General features: G+C 41.6%; 1 protein-coding gene across 17 annotated transcripts in view; it reads left to right on the forward strand.

Annotated features, from left to right (window-relative positions):
- PCDH15 (protocadherin related 15) overlaps positions 1-19,524 on the forward strand; it is an 883,259-nt gene that overhangs the window by 834,252 nt on the left and 29,483 nt on the right. For all 17 annotated transcript variants that reach the window (XM_084525148.1, XM_084525147.1, XM_084525146.1 and 14 more), the window contains 3 exons: positions 165-380; positions 3,771-3,859; positions 16,020-16,196. In XM_084525148.1, the coding sequence (XP_084381274.1) occupies positions 165-380; positions 3,771-3,859; positions 16,020-16,196 (482 nt within the window). The remainder of the gene's footprint in view (positions 1-164; positions 381-3,770; positions 3,860-16,019; positions 16,197-19,524) is intronic.

Below are 19,524 nucleotides of genomic sequence, written 5' to 3' on the forward strand. Positions count from 1 at the left end.
TAGCAATATACACTCTCTGGGATCTAATGTTTTAAACATCAGTGGAAAAGATTTGCTGGACCAATACACAACTTTATTTAAAGGACAAGGTTAATGATTCTTTTTGTGAATATTTACTTTATTTGCTTCTGTTTCTCTCTCTTTTTTTTTTTCCCCCCTAATAGGCTGATGATAAAGACACTGGGAATTACAGTGCCATGCAGTACAGGCTCATCATTCCTCCAATCAAGGATGGTAAAGAAGGTTTTGTGATTGAAGCTTACACAGGGCTAATAAAAACTGCTATGCTGTTCAAAAATATGAGAAGATCCTATTTCAAGTTTCAGGTCATTGCAACTGACAATTATGGAAAAGGACTGAGCAGCAAAGCAGATGTACTTGTAAGTATGAGCCAGGCATTATCTTTTTGGAATAATTGTTGAGGAAATTTGAACCCTACATAAAGTTTAATTTCAGGCAGACCTACAGGAAGACCATAAACAGTGCACTTGATCTCCTTAAGTCGCTGAAATAAAGCTTTTTTCAAATCAGAAGCTTTTATGACTGTCTGAAACTGTTTCATGGTAGAGGTACTGATTTCAGTTACCACATGATGTTCAGTGTTTTATTTATTCGAAGAGCCATTGTCAATGGTTCAATTTAAATTCTAATTCTTTGCATTAAACATGGAATAAAAGTGTTTTGTTATTGTTGTTTTGTTGGTTTGTTGTTGTTGTGTTTTTTTTGTTTTTTTTTTTTTCATTCCCATTATAAAACAGGTCACATCTGTGTGGTCAGACACAAGCATTTACACATCTACTCCACCTGTCCTCTAAGCCAGCAAGGTGCAGGCAGCTACAGTTAGTAAGCTGTGGGTTAAGAAGGATTAATATGGCATTAAGCCCCAATTAATAAGTCAAGCTAAAGTCTTGCTAACTTGGATCTTGCTAACTTGGGCTGTGCTCTGTGTTAAGGTTACCGCAGAGCTTCCGGGTCGCAGTTAGATCTGATGTACCTGGTTTGCAGTGCAAAGAGCCGAACAAACAGGCTCAGAAAGAAGACTGGGGAAAGCCAGGGTTGCCATGTGTTAGTTGCTCATGTCTGGGAGTGAGATGAAAGGAATAATTTTGGGCTAAGACTGTGCTTTAAGTTTTCAGGAAAGCAATGGTTCAAAAATGGCACCGGACACTGAGCTCATTTTTTTGTGCCGCTTAAAGGACATTGACTTAGTCAGTCACAGAAACCATCAAAGCTTAATTTCTTTAAAGCCTATATATCTTGATGGATTGGGTTAATATTAGCATAATGTCGTAGCAATGAAGTACATTATCCAGTTCATGGGAACACTGTCAAATGATACAGATGATAACCATAATACTTGGTATATTGAGTTATGCAGGAATTCAGCAAATAAACATAACGTATGATATCCTCGTGCTTGACCTCTCAAAATGATAGGGCATTCTCATGCAGTTTATGTGGTGATACTGGATTAAAATGTAGCCCAAAGATATTGACATTAAAATTAGAAAGTGAGATTTGTCTCATTAATTTATAGAGGCATATTTAGGTTGTCTTAGTGAGTGATGGGCACTCTGAGACACTGTTCTTGAGCAAGGAGTGAGAGCTTAGAGTCACTGTAGATACAGTTACAGATGGACACCAAAGCAGTGTGAAAGTTTGGGTGTGCCCTGAGCATGATCCATACATGAAGATCCTTTCTAGTTAGACCAAGCTGTTTCGGGGCTTTGTGGTTTGAACAGAAGTTATCCCACTGTCATAGGTCACTGTGTGGTGTCAGGAGGTCAGACTGGGAGGTGTAACTGCTTTCAGTGCAAGTTCAAGGTATGTAGGTAAGAGAAAAGAAACTGATTGCTCGTGTGCAAAAGGATGAGCTGTATGGGAAGAAGTTAGGATTGCTCTGGGAGCAGATCTAGGGAGAAGAGGAGGAGCAACACCAGAGGGACAGCTCAGCAAGGAACATGGGTAGAGCTAGGTATTCTCCAAAATGAGGGCCAGGACAGTGCCTCGAAACCCTGGCAGTGCTCTGTGAGCAGCATGAGGTGCCCAATTTGCTGGGACAGTGTCTTCATGCTGCAGGGGTGGGTCCAGCTGCCTGGGACTGGCAGGGTGGCTCAAGGTAGATGCCTACAATCTGGCTCAATGTGATGAAATTTTCCATTGTAGCTTCAAGATCAAAAGGAAAAATCAGTAATTGAAAAAATAAAGATTTTTACAAATGTGTATGGTACATAAGTGTTACTATGGAAACCTCAACTCTTTCTTGGTTTTTGTTCCACAGTTTTTCTGTAGCTTGTCATGAATGTGTTTTTATTCACATTTTTGTGCATGGATGAGAAATCATAATTGTGATTCTTCAGGTTTCAAAGAACTGTTGATTTTTGGTTACATTTATGCAGTACTCAGTAAATAGGCGCATAGCGATTCCTTGAATTGTATAATATAATTAATTATATTAAGCTGTTCATAGCTTTAGAGTTCCTTTTAGTAATCATAGTCTAAAATCTGAGTTCATTATAATTCTATATTTCTCACAAAGAAGTCTGTACACTCTGATCAGTGCGTCTGATGACATTTGAAGAACATTTAAATATTTAAAGTTGAATTAAGCTTCAAAGCTGGTGAATCAGTGTTTGATGTGAAAGCATATTATGGCTCGTCCACTGAAGTGCTTACAGCACTCAGACTTCTCTTATGAAAAGTAGTTGTTGTTCTTTATTTTATAATTAATTTGGATAAATGATTTTTAAATTTATCTGTTTTAACATTGTTCTACACATTTTTCCAAATTTAGCTCCAGAATCATCTACAGAGACATGATATATGGGACGTGATGGTTACTGTCATGTCTATATGAACATGAACCAGATTTTAAGAAATGTTTTATTTTCTTCACCTTTTGGGGAAGCAACTGTTCTTTTCACAACCTGAGGGGAGATTGGTTGTGCTTGTGTAGAGAGAGCAAAAAGGAAAAAAAAAAAGAAAAGAAGTGGGGGGGGAAGGGGAAAGCATGCAGCCGTTTTACCCAAAGGCGGCCTTTTCTTAGGATCACGCTAAAAATAGCTTAAGGAGGCTAGATTGAGATGTGAAGCAGAGTTTGCCAGCTGTGCTGAACGTGATCCATGCCTGTAGTCCCTTCTGCACACTCAACATCCAACCTGCCATTGAGAAACAGAGTTGCTTTGCGTTTGTAGTAGAAAATGCTGATCAGAGATATTTTATCCCATATAGAGGGAGAATATAAAGTAATTGGAGAATAAAATAAAAACCTGCACAGAGTACTTCAGTCAAAATAATCGAGCAATGTAATTTTCTAACAAAGTACCATTAGATTTAGTTGAAATAATCTGGTATTTGCATTTACATTGGTGTAAATTGCATGTGTCCAAGGTTGGATCTTCCTGTCAAAGCTTAAAAGATACTGAGATGCTAATAAGTGATTTTGAATATGGCATGTGGGATATTCATGAATGCTATAAGTAAATTCTTAAACCATGACAAACAAGCTTCATGGGCTCCCTCCCTCCATATATATATAAAATTCTGATGCAGGTCTGCAGTTACAGTTCTGGTTAAGTATTTCCTTGTGGTTTATTGGTACTGGCTGCCAAGCAAAGCAAGATTTCCCAACTATCTTTTTCTGGAATTAAATGAGACATCAGTTCATCATGGCATGGCAGTGAAGGCAGGAAAGCAATTATTCCATTCTGTTTGTACAGGGAGGATGTTAAGTGTGGAAGTGCCAATGAATGTCACTCTTTTATTTCCAGGTCTCTGTGGTCAATCAGTTGGATATGCAAGTCATCGTCTCTAATGTTCCTCCCACCCTTGTGGAACAAAACAAAGATCAACTCATAGGGTAACAAATTTACTTACTCTACAAATATCAAACAATTCACTGGTTTTGTGTTTAGATTCAGCAAGAAGCGTTCCCTCTGTGTCATGATCTGCTTTTTTTTTTTTTTGCCAAAAGGCTTGCAAACAAGCAAGTATTTCGATGGGGAGCACAACCAGCTGGGTGATGACACTGGCCCCCCAAATCTGCACTTTGCCCTTCCTCCCGAGGGGGGCAGAGGTACAGCATTTCTTTGCTTGTATCCTTGCCCACTTTGCAGGCTCTAACTAGTTCAGAGCTGCCCCTCGGAGCATAGTGGAGCCTCCAAGCACTGATGACAAAACATGCATTGGTCAAAATCCAGCATGTGAAATAAATAAAGCACAACTCCAGAAGATTGAGGCAATGTGTGCCGTTGAGGTGTATGGATTCACTGTGGTTTTATTTGGGTATATAGCTGTAAGATAAAGCAGAGTTTAGAAAATTTATATTGGTACAATTAATGCTAGTAACATTACATAAAATAATAATTGAAAAAAAAAAAAAAAGGTAACTGGGTGTCATTGTTGAAGCCTAGAAGGCATATAATGTTGTGATGGGGGTACAGGTAATTGGAAACATTAATGCTTTGCAGTCAAGGCAAGGTGTTTTATCATACTTGGAAGCTAGCAAAAATTCTTTCGGTAAAATGTTTTAATAGTGCTCTAATGCTACATCAGTGACAGCTTCCAGGAGTCAGGTTTCCAGTTTTGGTTTCCTTTTGAAAGGTGAAGATAATTATCTATATGTTACTAGGCATATAACCACAAATTAGACATACAAGAAAGAAAATATTACAGGTGATTACAAACATTTGGGCACTCTTCCATCAGTGTAGTCCATCCGTGATGAATGATATCTCAGATTTCCACAGTTCTGTTGCATCCTATTGTCACACCTTTACAGCTCCGTGGAAATTGAGATACATTAGGGTTGATGATATACTCGCTCACTAAAAAAGAAGTGTGTCATCTAAATGTCTCATGTCTTCACTGGGCTAGGAAAAAATAATCAACAGATTAACTTTTGGATGCTTAGTACATCCCCCTTTCCTCTCTGCTTCAAGCCAGGGTTAAGGTAGCTCTGATCGATTCTGTCAGAAACACTTGTTAAGTTGTTCAGGTAATAGTCTGATCTCGCAGGGACTCCATTTCCTAGAGCTATGAATAATATGCAAGTCTGCTTGCTTAACATTAAGCTTTCAGAAAGTGTCAGGTGTTGATGTTGGCTGGAGAGATGAACAACATAACTTTTATTGACAGTAATAGGAAAAGTTTGCTCCTGCTTTCCTAAGCCTTCAAGTTGACCTTAGCATACTGCGCTGTACACAAATTTCTCTTGTAGCCTTCCTGGGCTTCCATTTTCTTGGGTGCAGAAGATGAACGTGTCTGTAACATTTTTTCTATATGCCACAGCACAGATCTTAGAAGAGCAATTGGGACTTAGGCTGTGTTTGAGATCCTCCCAGTTCTGGACTATCCCAGAGCCAGAGAAGCCACCACAAAATACAGTTTTTACAGAGGGCAGTTTGAAAATGGGGTGAAACAAGCCTGGCTTGAGTGAAGAGTGTCGGTTGCATGACACGTGCTGAGCGTGAGTGCTGCAGTGGGCAGTGTGGCAAGAGCAGCAGGAGCAAATATCTTCTTGCCCCTTCGCTGTCTCTACAGAAACCTCCCTTTGCAACTACTGGAGCAGCTTGTTTCCAGCTCCCAGCAGGACTCAGTGGTGTTCAGAGCCTGAGTAATAAATTGTGCTGTAACCATACCCTCAGTTCTTTCCTCCTGGGCCCAGAGGGATGGCTGGCACAGCCTACCACATTCTTGAAAAACAGCCCAGAGCTATGCTCCTCAGTCCCTGTGCTCCAACAATTCCTTTCCTGCCAGCTAGAAGTCTTTTCAGAACGGTTTCATGCTGTTCTGGCCCCTGTGCATGGAAGTCTCTGACAGATGTGTAAATATTTCACCTTGATTGAAGCTTCTGAATGAGTACAAAAATAAAATAGGCCGGGTTTTGAATATTTAAGATAAGCTTGGGAAGAGTTCATGTTTGCAAACACTGTGAGGACAGAAAGTAAGTATGATGTAAGAAATTCACTTTGAAAGTTAAACTTTTAAATACAACTTTTGCTACAAGAGGTTACATGAACATTGTTCAAGAAGCCCGTTGTGTTCTTTTTTGAAAATACTTGCAGATGCGAAGTTTCATATCACAGAATCACAGAACGGTAGGGGTTGGAAGGGACTTTGAAAGATCATCGGGTCCAACCTCCCTGCCAAAGCAGGTTCCTCAGAGCAGGCTGCCCATGTAGGTGTCCAGACGGGCCTTGAATATCTCCAGAGAAGGAGACTCCACCACCTCCCTAGGCAGCCTGTTCCAATGCTCCGTCACCCTCACCATGAAGAAGTTCTTTCGCATCTCAGTGCAGAACTTCCTGTGTTCTAACTTGCAGTGATTGCCCCTTGTCCTGTCCCCACAAACCACTGAAAAGAGGTTGGCCAAATCCCTCTGTCTCCCATACCTCAGGTATTTATACACATTGATGAGATCCCCTCTCAGTCTTCTCTTCTCCAGGCTGAACAGACCCAGGTCTCTCAGCCTTTCCTCATAGGGAAGATGCTCCCTGTATCATCTTTGTGGCCCTCCGCTGGACTCTTTCCAGGAGATCCCTGTCTTTCTTGTACCGGGGAGCCCAGAACTGGACACAGTACTCCAGGTGAGGCCTGACCAGGGCAGAGTAGAGGGGGAGGATCACCTCCCTTGACCTGCTGGCCACGCTCCTTTTAATGCACACCAGGATCCCGTTGGCCCTCTTGGCCACAAGGGCACAGTGCTGGCTCATGGTCAACCTGTCGTCCACCAGGACCCCCAGGTCCTTCTCCTCAGAGCTCCTCTGCAGCAGATCATCCCCCAGCCTTTATTGATATGTCCGGTTGTTCCTTCCCAGGTGCAGGACTCTACACTTGCTCTTACTAAATCTCATTTGGTTTCTTCCTGCCCATCTCTCCAGCCAGTCCAGGTCTCGCTGAATGGCAGCACAGCCTTCTGGCGTGTCAGCCACTCCTCCCAGCTTTGTGTCATTGGAGTACTTGCTGAGGGCAGGCACTATTCCCTCATCAAGGTCATTGATGAAGATGTTGAACAAGATCGGACCCAGCACCGACCCCTGGGGAACATCGCTAGTCACAGGCCTCCAGTCAGACTCTGCCCTGCCAATCACCACCCTCTGATCTTGGCCAGTCAGCTAGTTCTCAACCCACCTTGCTGTCCACTCATCTATCCCACACTTTCTCAGCTTTGCTGGTAGGATGTCATGGGAGACAGTGTCGAAAGCCTTGCTAAAGTCAAGGTAGATAACATCCGCCATACTCTTCTGCATATATGTAGATTTTTTTTTTTTCACATAGAAACTTATGTCATTTTCCTATTCAGATATCTTGGATTTTCTTCCTAAGGTTTATAGGAATGTTATCTCCCTATCTTTACAAAAGTTGCAATTATTTATGCAGAACATAAAAACAAAATGCTAGGAATTTGTGATTGATTTCATATATTATATGGAATCACAGGCAAAGAGAAAATTAGCAAGTTAGAGACCTTCTCAGACTATAGTGTTGTCATCTGAAGAGCTTTCTGAGCTATTTCAAATAATGCATTAATTTATGAAATTTGAACACTTGGTAATTCATTAACAGAACATAGACTATCATTAACAAAATTGGTCACAACAGTGGTTATTCAACTCTTTCCTGTCTTCCTTTTTTTGGCAGTGGAGTGATAGTAAATATTAAGCTGTGAAAAGATAACATTTAACTACCAATTGCAATGCTTTGGTGATTGGGTATGTTAAGAAAGTGTGTAGTTGGTCATTTTTGAAATGATAGTGATTTTTTCCCAAAAGATAAATAGTGATTTAAACAACTTTGGAGAGCAAGTTATAACAGATTCTCCCCAGCTGCCGCTGTCTTTCACTACAGAATGGTTACACGCTATTGAGAAATACATAATTCAGTTCTTGCACACTGGAAAAGCTTACTCAGCACATCCCAAGATGTATGTTGGTTAATGGCCCAAATAAAAGTAGTACAGCATAAAAGAAAAGATTTAAAACATCGCTATCCATTTGGTTTAGGAGTTTGGGCTTTTCGAGAGGGAAAATGGGTATGTCTTCAGCTGATATTTCTGATAGTGTCACGAGCCTTTTGCAGTCATTCGGGAAGCACCTCGTTTTTTCTGCAGCTGCTTTAATTTCATCAACAAGCTTTCCATATCCTCTGGACTGCCCATCAATGTCAGATTTGCCATTTCTTCCACCTCAATTATGACTGTTCAGATAGGTCTATTTATGTCTGCTGCAGGTAACAGAGAAAATGGAATGAGGCTTAGTAGAAAATTCAGTGCATGTTCCTGTCTTTCAGACCTCTTGGTGAAGGCAGGCAGCATACCTGGGGACACTTTTCTTTAACTATGGCTGTGTTGCTGTGTGAGTGCTTATTTGTTGGGCAAGGAAGGAACAGACTTCATCCACAACGAAACGGCCAACTTTGTTGTCAGACCATTTAGTTCTTTGGTCTTCACATGACTGCAACTTACAACTCTAGCTAAACTCAGATAGGCCCCATGACCAGAAGAGACGTTTTTCATCCCATAGGTGTTAAAAATGTCAAATGTACTGTACTGGAGTTGTTGAAGAACCCACATGAGGATTGTCTCCTTGCTTTCAAAAATCAAAATGAAAGGTGTCCCATGTTCTTCCTTCTACTCTAGTGAAGAGTGAGCATGGAAAGAAGGGAGGTTACTTTCTGTCCACATGAAGAAAACTTTCAAGGTGGTGGTGTAGGAGTCATTCATTGGAGAAGAGGTGGAATCCCCTTGTACTTCAAATAGAAGTGCATAGATACAGCAATAGTTTTTACAGTTTACTAACAAGTTATGTAGTAAATTTATCTGAGCACTGAAATGTTGACATTGCCACATCAAGAGATTCCCATAGTCTCCTTTATTTTCAGTGTGGTCTTGGTGGCAATGCCCTGTTTCTCTATTTTGGTTTCATTTGAGAGAAGTCCCAGTGCAACCTTCATGTATTTGTGCAAAGGCAGAGGTCCCAACACGTTTGTCCTGGTTTAGTATTGTGAGCTTTTGAACCTTCCTTCTCTCTGTGTTGCTCCAGAGAGCATTTTTGCCTCTCCTGGGTCGGGCAATTCAGGTTCATGCACACTACTGGCAAGACCTGCCTCTGGAAGAGGAATCTGAGCTCTCCTTTTGTCTTCTTATGTTTGTTTGTGTCATGTATATCTTAATAGACGTTATTCCCTAAATTTCCAAGACAGAATTGCTGGAAATGGCATGTGATAATTCCAGATGACTTTCTCTCTGGTCCGTTGCAGGCTGCAGTCCTTTAATACCTTAACACTTAGAAGATGGGAGTATTTCCATAGCTACAGAAATTCCCCACTCAAACCTCAAGAACAATATAGAAGTGACTAGGCAAGTTTTGTTAGAAAATGCAGATGTAAAAGCAAGTACTGATACTCAGAGATATAGTGAGTGAGCGTTTTGGAATACAGACATTCAATTCAGGCTGCTGACTTAATAATTTCCATATATAAAGTTGACTGCCATCATTTCTTAAAGGAGTGTCAGCTTTCCTTTGCTACCTGGAAAGTGTGGTCTATTTAAATGCAATGTCATAATATATACTGTAGCAAGATATACTGCTATAAATAATATAACATATATCATGTATATTTTGCATTTAATTTTATGTGTACTTATACTACATATTATATATAGGAGATGCAATGCACAGTCCCTTCTTTAGGGAAAGGTGTTGGAACGCAGATCACTCCCCTTCTCATTGACGGAATGGCATATGGTGTTTTCTCATCCTGCTTGCAGAACCCAGTAGGTGGCATCTGAAAGGGGCAGTCGACATGAGTGCTTTCTGTGGCATTTGGGCGTGGCGTTGTATTTTCTTTGTCCCCTCTTTCTTTTTTGATAGAATGACAGTACGGTCAGTAATCAGAAGTGTGAGCGAATGCCTTTGAAATGCAACATACTTACCGAAATGTGGCTGCACATAATGGAATTAGATGTCAGGAGACATCAGCGGGATGCCAGCGTTCTTGGCACCTTCAGTCAAGTCAGACACAGCTCCCCTTTGGGTGCACCACCCTAGAGATGCTTGTTTGGAAATGTGGTGCCTCCGAAGGTAGTTGAGTTGTTAAACCTTCAACCAAATGGTTTATTGTTTGTTTGTTTGTTTTGACCTTGCTCCAAGAATTAGTAAAAAGCGAACCTGTGTCTTCTGCTGGATTTGGTTGCAGTATAGAAATCATGCAGACTTGGTAGTTTGCACATAGGAGAAGTACGGTTCTGTTGCTTGCATTATGTTTTTTTTTTTGCCACATAATGTCTGAATTATGCCTAGAATTACAGCTGAGTCGACTAGTACATTGAGGTGGTGGCAGAGCTGTCTATTAAGCAGTATTAAGCACTGTGCAACTGGCAGTGGCTTTCCTCCCCTGGTCAAAGAAAGCATTTGTGAGCCGCAAGTAGTGCTACAGCCACTATGTGCTTTGCCTCAGCACTCTCTGATGCTGTCAGCTGAGCCCACCCTTCCTCTGCCTTTTCCCCTTTGACTTCTGTGTCCTGCATTGTTTCTTTCTAAAGCATATTGCAAAATCAGCAAGTTGGTAGTGAGATTAGCGACTGTGACATTTGCCTCCAAGTGGCCATACTGTAATTTCATATCCACGCTACATCGAGCTTTGCTTGGAGAACGCACATCCTGTGGCTGTAGCTGTGTGTGGTGCTAACAGAGCCCAGTCCGCTTCTTAGCTGATCTTAGCCTCCACTGCAATCAGGACAGCTAGTGGTGTTAAGCAAGCTTTATTAAGTTAGCTGATAAAGACCAAAGCTTATTGAGCTCCTGCCTTTCCACGTGGTGCTCCCCTGTCAGCTGGAAGGCTCTGGTTCAGCCACCTCCTCCCCAGTAATACTGCACATCGCTCCGCCAGCGTGCGGTCTCTGAAACACCATAATGCAGCGCATGGCTTCTCGGGGAAAGCTGTAAACCTCTACTTCTGTTTGGAATTGCTTACTACTGCAGTAAGGAACCTTTTGTGCTGAGATGTGGAGATAAGTTTTCTGGGTCCAAGTCCAGATGTGTCCGGGTGATACTCTTTAGGTGAGCGCAGCGTGATGTTCCTTCTGCAGCTGGGGAAATGATACTGAAATAAACGATCGGAGAGCCTGTAGGGTTTTTGGAGGACGGGATTGTGCATGATAAGCACATCACAAACTTCAGCAGTATGTAAGAAAGCAAATTTCCTTTATATTGTCCAATAAAATATGCTTTTATAGGATTAGGGTAACTAGGTATAAAGACATTGTCTCTGGGTTGTTTTCTAAATAATTTAATGTTGTTGTACACAGAGTGAATTGGCTCAGTGTTGCTACTTCCTTCTTAGATGCATGCTTTGTGTCACATTTCTATTCTGTGTGATGTAGTAAAAATAATCCTTGGCATTTTATAAAGAAGTAATATTCTCAGGCGTGAAATAAACCCCAGTTCCAGCTTTTTTGTTCTACATAACAGCAGAAAGAGGCTGAGTGCTGATGGAGCTGATCAGGGAGGGTTTCGAGCAGTGCAGGCAGGCTCAGGACAGCTTTGCACCACCCCAGAGGTACCATGGTCGGGCTGCGGGCTGGTGCTAGTGCTGCGAGAAGGGGGCTGGGGTCTGCCTGCCTCACCCCGCAAAGCTGTGGGCAGCTGCACAGCAAGGCCGGAACAGGCCCTGTCTGTTCCTTAAAGTGCAGCTGAAAATATCTAGCTGGTTAGCTGCCCGGTACTAACCCTGCAAAAACTCACCATAACCAGAATTTGGCTGAAGTCAAGGAAAATTGGGAGAGTACACTCAGGTGTGAAACACTTGAAAAGGGTGTATTAATGTGCATTGGCAGAGCTGACTGCTCTCTGCTGTCCGTTGTTGCTGAATTTGCTTACGTTTCCAAATACCTAGAATTTGGATTTGTTAGGATTTAGAAGCGGTTCTGGGGAGCTAGGATTTTCAGTGCAGGAGCTGAAAGTTGCACACAATACCTGGTCATCAACACATGCATCTCAAAGTCTATAGTATCTGTTATTTCTGAGTCCTGAAGGAAAGACAAATTTTCTTTCATTTATTATTCATTTATTTCAGAGAACTGAAATATTGTGATTTTTTTGATAGAATTTTCTGCTAAGAAATTTGCACCCTGCTTAAATTCAGGTATGACCAGAAGTCTTAGATGCTTTCCAGACTGAATAGTTTCTTTTGCTTGTGTGCTGATTCCACGGGTGCGCATACAGCTGAGCAGTCCAGCTCAGGGGCATAAAGCTACTGGGACATTGTGATGCTTTTGGGTCATTCGTGCATCTCTTCCAGGGACAGCGGAGGTCCACCAAACCTGGCTGCTGTTGTACCCTGTAGAATCTCATAGAGTTCCCATTGCTGCTGGACTTTCATGTAGCTGGCTCCGTATCTTACATTTTGAGATGAATTAACCAATTTGTGTGGGCCTTCACACTAGTTTTCAAAGAAGTTTCCAAGTGAGCCTTACATGTGCTTGTGCTTTGTGTCTTTCTCAGTAGCAGGCCTCAGGTCAGGATCTCACCCGTGCAGGGGCACATCTGGTGTGCTGGATCCTTGCAGCTGTGGGGAGAAAGCAGAACGGTGCCATGATGCCAGGCTGACCCCACAACATAATCCTGTGCTCGGCGGGGGTCTTCTCTGCCTGGATTGGGCGCAGGAGGCTCACCCTGCCTGGTAGCGTGGTGCGTCAGCCCTGCTAGAAGGCACAGTACTCGGAGTGAGCTGCTGCATCCCAACCTTCAAGCTTTGGTTTTCTGGTTTCTGCAGCATTCTGGGAAGCAGAATGCTGCACAGTGAACCAACACCCCTGTGGTTTGGTTTTGTAGGGTTGGGTGTTTTTGCTTTTGTCTTTCTCTTGCATCTAAAGATGGAAAAAAAAGCTGTATCTGAGTTTTCAGAATATTTAGAGCCATGTTGTGTCCTCAGTGATAGTGAAAATCCTCTCGTCCTTCATTTCACTCCATTTGTATTGCTGATGGGAATTCAGAAAGCAGGAAGAATGAAGATGCACTAGGAGGCGTTTCTGCGCATTGCATTATGTCTGCAGAGCTAACCAGCGTTGGAGCAGTAGGAAGGCACCATCGCCGCTTAAGCTCTGGTCCTCGTGCTCATGTACACCACTGTTGGGGGATAGCTACTCTAATTGCATTAATGAGAGGAATTTTAGACTGATTTTTGCTAATAAATATAGTGTAACTACAAATGCTGTTGTTACTTAAAGGAAGCATTTTAAAAAATTGTTTTTCTGTCAAGTATTACGTGCAGGCAGCCACTTTTAGTAGGGTTTTTCAGTATTACAAGTTCAGGTGAATGACTTTTAAAATATCTTCACAAGGAACTGCCCTGTCTTTAAGTGCATTCTTTAAGTGCTGTTTTTCAGTCTTCAGTGCATTTATTACATATTTCAACCAAAATGTGAAATTTGTGTTTCAGATGAAGTCCTACTGACACTCCACCGTACTTCGTGGCGTGTCTTGCAATGTCAGTTAAAGCCAGCTGCTGCAGCGTACCTATTCCTGATGGTCTCATAGCAGTATGGTATTTGGCCTTCACTTTTTCCCACTGCCAATAAACTCCTGCAGAAGCAATGCCAGGAATTTGTGAGAAAAGGGAGTGTTGTTACCAAGTTCCGCTGAAAGTGACCTTGCATTGTAACTGCCCAACCTTGCAGACCATTTGTGTAGTGGGCAAAATAGTAGTTCTGTGCAAGGAAGCAAAAGCAAACTCCCCTGCAGTATCAGAAGGTGATTTTATACTAATGAAAGAGGTAAACAATTTACATACTTCGTCTGTGTGAATCCATGTATATTATAAAAGCTTTCTAAAGACAGCTTATATTGATGTAAGGCTTTGCTCAGAGATGAGCAGTTTGCCATAGCTGTAAGCAGCAGGAGTGCAACAGGCCACTGGTCAACCAGCAGTGTGTCAGCCAGCCTACTTCTTGCTATTTCTACAAAAATGGCTCTACACTGACAGTGTATCTTCATTATGTACAGAGAGACTAAGGCCTGAGTCTAACAAACTTGGATTTTTCAAAATCTTAGAGACATGCCTCTATTTTAAGGGTATGGTAAATTGTCACATACAGAGCAGAGTAATGAGGTGGATAAATGTGAATCAGTGGTCATGGAAAATCACGAGATGGCAATACTGCTTTGTATTGTAATATAAAGTTTATTACAAATTCAAATAATATATTTCAAATATATTTGTAATACAAAATAGTTCTGATGGAGTGATTCCAGCTTATCTTGTTTATTTCGGCATATTCCTTGTATTCAGTATTGACAATATTAGCTTTTATGCCCTTGTTTATGGAACTGTCTGTGGGAAACCCTTCTGAGTCCCAGTCTGTAAACCTCCCCATGTTAGCCAGTCTGTGGGCAGAGGTAGTTTTCTTGTTTTCCCTGGGATGTGTTCTGCCCTTACCCGACAGACTCATCTGATGTCACCATCTAAACCTCTCTGTTCTCCATCGGGCTCCATCCGTTCTGGCTAGAGTTTGGCTCCCCACCACCCCTCCTGTCCACCACCCAGCCAGTCCTGATGGTTGTACCAGTTCTGCCTGGTACCTGCAGGACTTGAACTGCATACAGCTGAGCTGTTGAGCGCTAGATCTCTTCTTTGTTGGATATGCAGTGGTGCAGATGCATAGAAGCAGTCTGCTACAGGAGCTCAGTGAATTTTATGGGCCCCAATGGAGCAGGGGATCAGACAGGGAGGAAGGAAATAATAAATACATTCTTAACTGTGGTAAGATACTGTTCTTTCTAAAGTTGCTTGTTAGAGCAGTAGTGAGTTATGCTTATAACTTCCCTGTAGCTCCCGATATCTGAGGCTCAGGTTGTGACTCTGTCTGTGTAGAAACTTCTCAGGTGCTCAGTGATGTCCTTGCCCCATTGATTTGTAGCTTTTGCAGACACACTGAAGGCAATTCAGCTGGGCACAGGCATGAGTGTGCCTATTTTTTCGTTCAGAGGGATGTTCTGCAAGTGTCCATTGTAACTTTGCCTTTTGTGAATATTTTAGGAGTCAGACCAGATTTTATGACTAATCTCATAAACAGTTCTTCATGGAAAGATGCAGAAAAATTACTTCCGAAAGCATGTACTAAGATTGTGGACGTTCAGTAGTCAGGAGGAAAAAAAAAAAAAAAGCTTGATTCATCATCAAGAATTATAACATATAAATAAATAAAACTGTAAATGTCATCTTTTCTAACAGATTCTATGTCCCCAGAATTGTATTGTTCTCTTGTATTGACATATTGTTATTCATATACGTATCTGCAGAGTGTAGAGTATAGAAAGACAGCTGGCTTTTAATGAGTCCTTCCCTTTGGAAAAAGGATAGATTTGGTTTTGTTTATTGTCATTATGCCCTTGTTATCTCAGGCATAGCTGCCTCTAAATTCTATCAACCTATGTTTCTTTTGCTTGTATAACTTCTGCATTTTCTTATATTTGTTCCGTGGCAAACCTGTCAGCCTGGTATTCCAAGTTTCTTACAGCTGTAAAACTTATTCATGCCCTCCGAAACAGCAGGTGCTATGTTAGAGGGCCAGATGAAATATCCCACAGAAAATGTTGAAATTGTTGTTTCTGAGGGTGAAAATTTATTGTCTGCACTCTGTGTAATGCTGGAACTGAAGGATTATGAAATCATACAGCTTAATACAAGGATGACAGTTTTTTTGTTTGCTTGTTGTTGTTTTGTTTTCTTGAAATATAGTTGGTGTTTCCCATGAGCCATTTAAAACTCAACTGATGTCATGAATACAAAGAACTAGACTTAAGGACACTGTTTCTGATGACCTCTCCTAACACTGCTAAGCTTTTCCCAAGAGTTGAGCATTTAAGAGTCTATATTGGAGTGGAGGTTTCCAAAAAGAGCTCTGAAGGTTACTGTCCATCTAAGCCAGTGGTTTTTGTCTGTTAGTATCTTGTTCAGGCTGTCAGTCTCGATCAGCACAAATAAATCACTGCAGCTTTCTGGCTCCATCTCATTTTCAGGATTTTGGAGCGCTATGTCCAGGATCAGATTCCAGGTGCTACAGTCGTGGTGGAATCCATTGGTGCACGGAGGTTTGGGGATGGGTACTCTGAAGAGGATTATACGAAGTCTGACCTCATGGTCTATGCGATCGACCCGCAAACAAATCGAGCTATAATGAGGAATGAACTTTTTAAGTGAGTATATTATTTGTCACTCTTCTTACACTTCTAAGGACTGTTTTGAAGCTTCTGGGTCTGTCACTGTTAGTAAGTGGTTCAACACAATGGGAACAGAAAAAATCTATTGAAGCAGCAGGTGTACAACACCTACATCTACGCTACATGCAGCTTGGGAGTTTACTTCTTACTAGGTTCAGCCCATTCCCCTGAAGTGAATGGCCCCAGCATGTGTGGTGTAGACCTTGCCCCACGAGAGCTTGCGATACATTTGCTTCACTCTGGAGAGCAGCTTCCAGTATAAATTCTCTGAAGGAATTTACTTTCAATGTAGCAAAACTGCTCGGTGATCTCCAGGCAAGGGTTTTGGTGTTCCAGTTATTGACCTTGAGGCTTTCTGCAGTTTCTGTTGGGGGCATATCTCCCTCATTATTTTTTTTTATTTGTAGAAACCAAAGGAGAAGAAAAGAGGGAAGGGAAGGGAAGGGAAGGGAAGGGAAGGGAAGGGAAGGGAAGGGAAGGGAAGGGAAGGGAAGGGAAGGGAAGGGAAGGGAAGGGAAGGGAAGGGAAGGGAAGGGAAGGGAAGGGAAGGGAAGGGAAGGGAAGGGAAGGGAAGGGAAGGGAAGGGAAGGGAAGGGAAGGGAAGGGAAGGGAAGGGAAGGGAAGGGAAGGGAAGGGAAGGGAAGGGAAGGGAAGGGAAGGGAAGGGAAGGGAAGGGAAGGGAAGGGAAGGGAAGGGAAGGGAAGGGAAGGGAAGGGAAGGGAAAAGAGGTGGTGTGTACCTGGTCCAAAGCACAGCCATTGGGATGTTACTAGGGTGTGCATTTACATGTAGGAAATCAGTGCTCACAGGTCCCCAGTGGGCTGGGCAGACAGATCTGCATGGGGACATCCCACCAGCTGTTAGAGATGGGGAGAACTGTAAGACAGATCACCCACATACACAATTTGATGTTATTTTGTCTTTTCGATCTATTTCCAAAGTCGGAGTAAAGTTCCAGTGTTGCATAAAACACAAGAGACTTTTTACTGATGGGTTTGTGCTCACAGCATGTTGACTGTGGTGGGGCCAGCTCTTGTCCCTGTGGCAGGTTTGATAGGGTGCCCCCCTGCCCGGGGTTCTGCACCTTAGCAGAGCTCCCAGGGGACACCATGCTGACATGCAGCTCTGTTCTCCACCCTGGAAAAAAAAAACTTGGAGAAGCCAGAGATTACATGGGTAAGGAAAACAGAATTAATATAATCTCTTTAAGTTATTTTTTTTTCAGAGTCATCACTAGGGGTGAGTAGGTTTTGTTACAAAATCAGTATTTCAACCCATTCAACTGCCAGGGTATCAAAACAGTCACAGAACCATCTTGTTAGGAACTGTATTTTTGTTTCAGCGTTCTGCATATGTATCAAAACAGGGAAAAGGGTAATCAAGTTCTTCCTCTAAAGCAGGCACTATCTTTTGGTGTGTTTTTGCATGAGTTTCACCTATGCGTTTGCTTTTTAACTCAGTGAAAACTAGACCAGACTGCTCAATGATGGCATAAAGCAGCACATCAGTCAGCAGCCTCTAAAGTAAATGGCTGTGAGCCATCTCAGTGAACTATGATTGAAAAAGGGCTTGTTCTCCCGAGCTCTTAGTTTAGTACAGATGAATTATAGCATACTAAATCTCTGCATATATTCAGAGTTTATAGGTTGGAAAAGATCACTGTGATCAGTCTGACCTGGTATAATAAAGATCATAGGAATTCCCAGAATTAATTCTGCTTTGAGCACATCTTTCAGCAAAGGAACTGTTTGAGAAAATCCAATCAACTACAACCTTCATGGTGTTACTGCAGTGGTAATTATTTTTACTGCCAAAAAGTAGACTTTTAAAAAAAATATATATATACATATATATTAAATATGTCTAAGTGCAGTCATTGTGTTTAGCTATAACTCCGGGTGCTAGATTGAACCACACAATTGGTGCTTTTAATTTCTGGTTCCCCCTAAAGCCTAAGATTATGATCACATCATCCTCTTAATATTTTTTTTTTTTAACAAGTTCTTTGTGCTCTGCACTCTGAGAAATGTTTTAAGTTTTTTAATCACTTAGTCTCTTTGGACCCTCTCCAGTCTTGCAGTATCTCTCTCTGAACTAGCAGTATAAAAATCTGATGCAGTTTAGCAGAGATAGTTTTCAGAGCAGTGGCAAATAAAAGGCAATATAGCCTCCTTCCTTCTGCTGACCATATTTTTTTTTGTTTGTTTGTTTGTAGGCATCTCCAGGGTCATAAAGTCTTGTTCAGTCTTAGCAATGTATTGGGAGTTTGTGTTCACTTGTCTACTGCCAGTTCCCAGAATGGAGTGTCTTCATTTTTGGTAGCAATTTGTCCTACTTGTTATTTCTCCACTTCCTCCGTTTGTAAATCCATTGAGGGCTGGATTTTCTTCCAGTTTAGAGTATGGCTGAGGTGGGATCCCATTAGAAACACTCAAGGTCAAAAAGACATTATTCTGTGCTGCCCAGGTTCAGAAAACTTATGTGTCCATGATGACAGTTTGAAAAATCTTCTGTCACCCGTTTGTTCCTTCCTCTCTTTGGAAAGCACTCTACAATGCTAGTATTGGAATAAGAAAGTGAGCTAGTGGTGGTAGTTTGTTCTTTCCAGTCCCTAAGAAAGATATTTTCCTGTTGCAGACTCTCTTCATGGACAGAAAATGCATCCCTTTGATTTTGGTGCCCATTGAGAATGTAGGAATGTCTTTGGGGATGTTTGTGTCCCCAGTGGAATATACCGAATAGAGTTAAGACAGGTTAAAGGCAAATTTTCCAGCTTGAATGGAACGTTATTCATTTCTCTGATTTGAAAATGTATGGGATATTATCAACTTTCAATTTTTCCCTGTCCTGTACTCTGTAAGACTGATATGCAGTGAGAGATTCATACTTTTCCTTAGGACTCTTACATCTGATTATCTGACATCTTTATTAACCAGGAATCTGTCTTGTTAGACCAAAAAGTATGCGAATACTAACTGCTTTGATATTTCCTCCCTTTATGCCAAACTCCTGTAAGGTTTTGAGGCCTCTTAGATAATACTACAGACTGAAATGATCAGCCTCATTTTTCTTAATCTTTTATATGAAAGAAGGTTCGATTTATTAGAGCATAAAAAAGTTGAATCTAGAAAATTTGTCCTGCATATATTAGGTGGAAAATGTTCACCATTAAAAATAAAATACTTTGCCTGTCTGAATCTTTTGCACAATGTATCATGTTTCATCACGGAGTAGAATGTGAACAGTTGAGTTACGAACCTTGTAAAACAGGGTTTATCAAGAAAATGCTAACAGAATTTTTAAG

The sequence above is a fragment of the Aythya ferina genome (assembly GCF_964211825.1).
Source record: "Aythya ferina genome assembly, chromosome: 7".
NCBI lineage: Eukaryota > Metazoa > Chordata > Aves > Anseriformes > Anatidae > Aythya > Aythya ferina.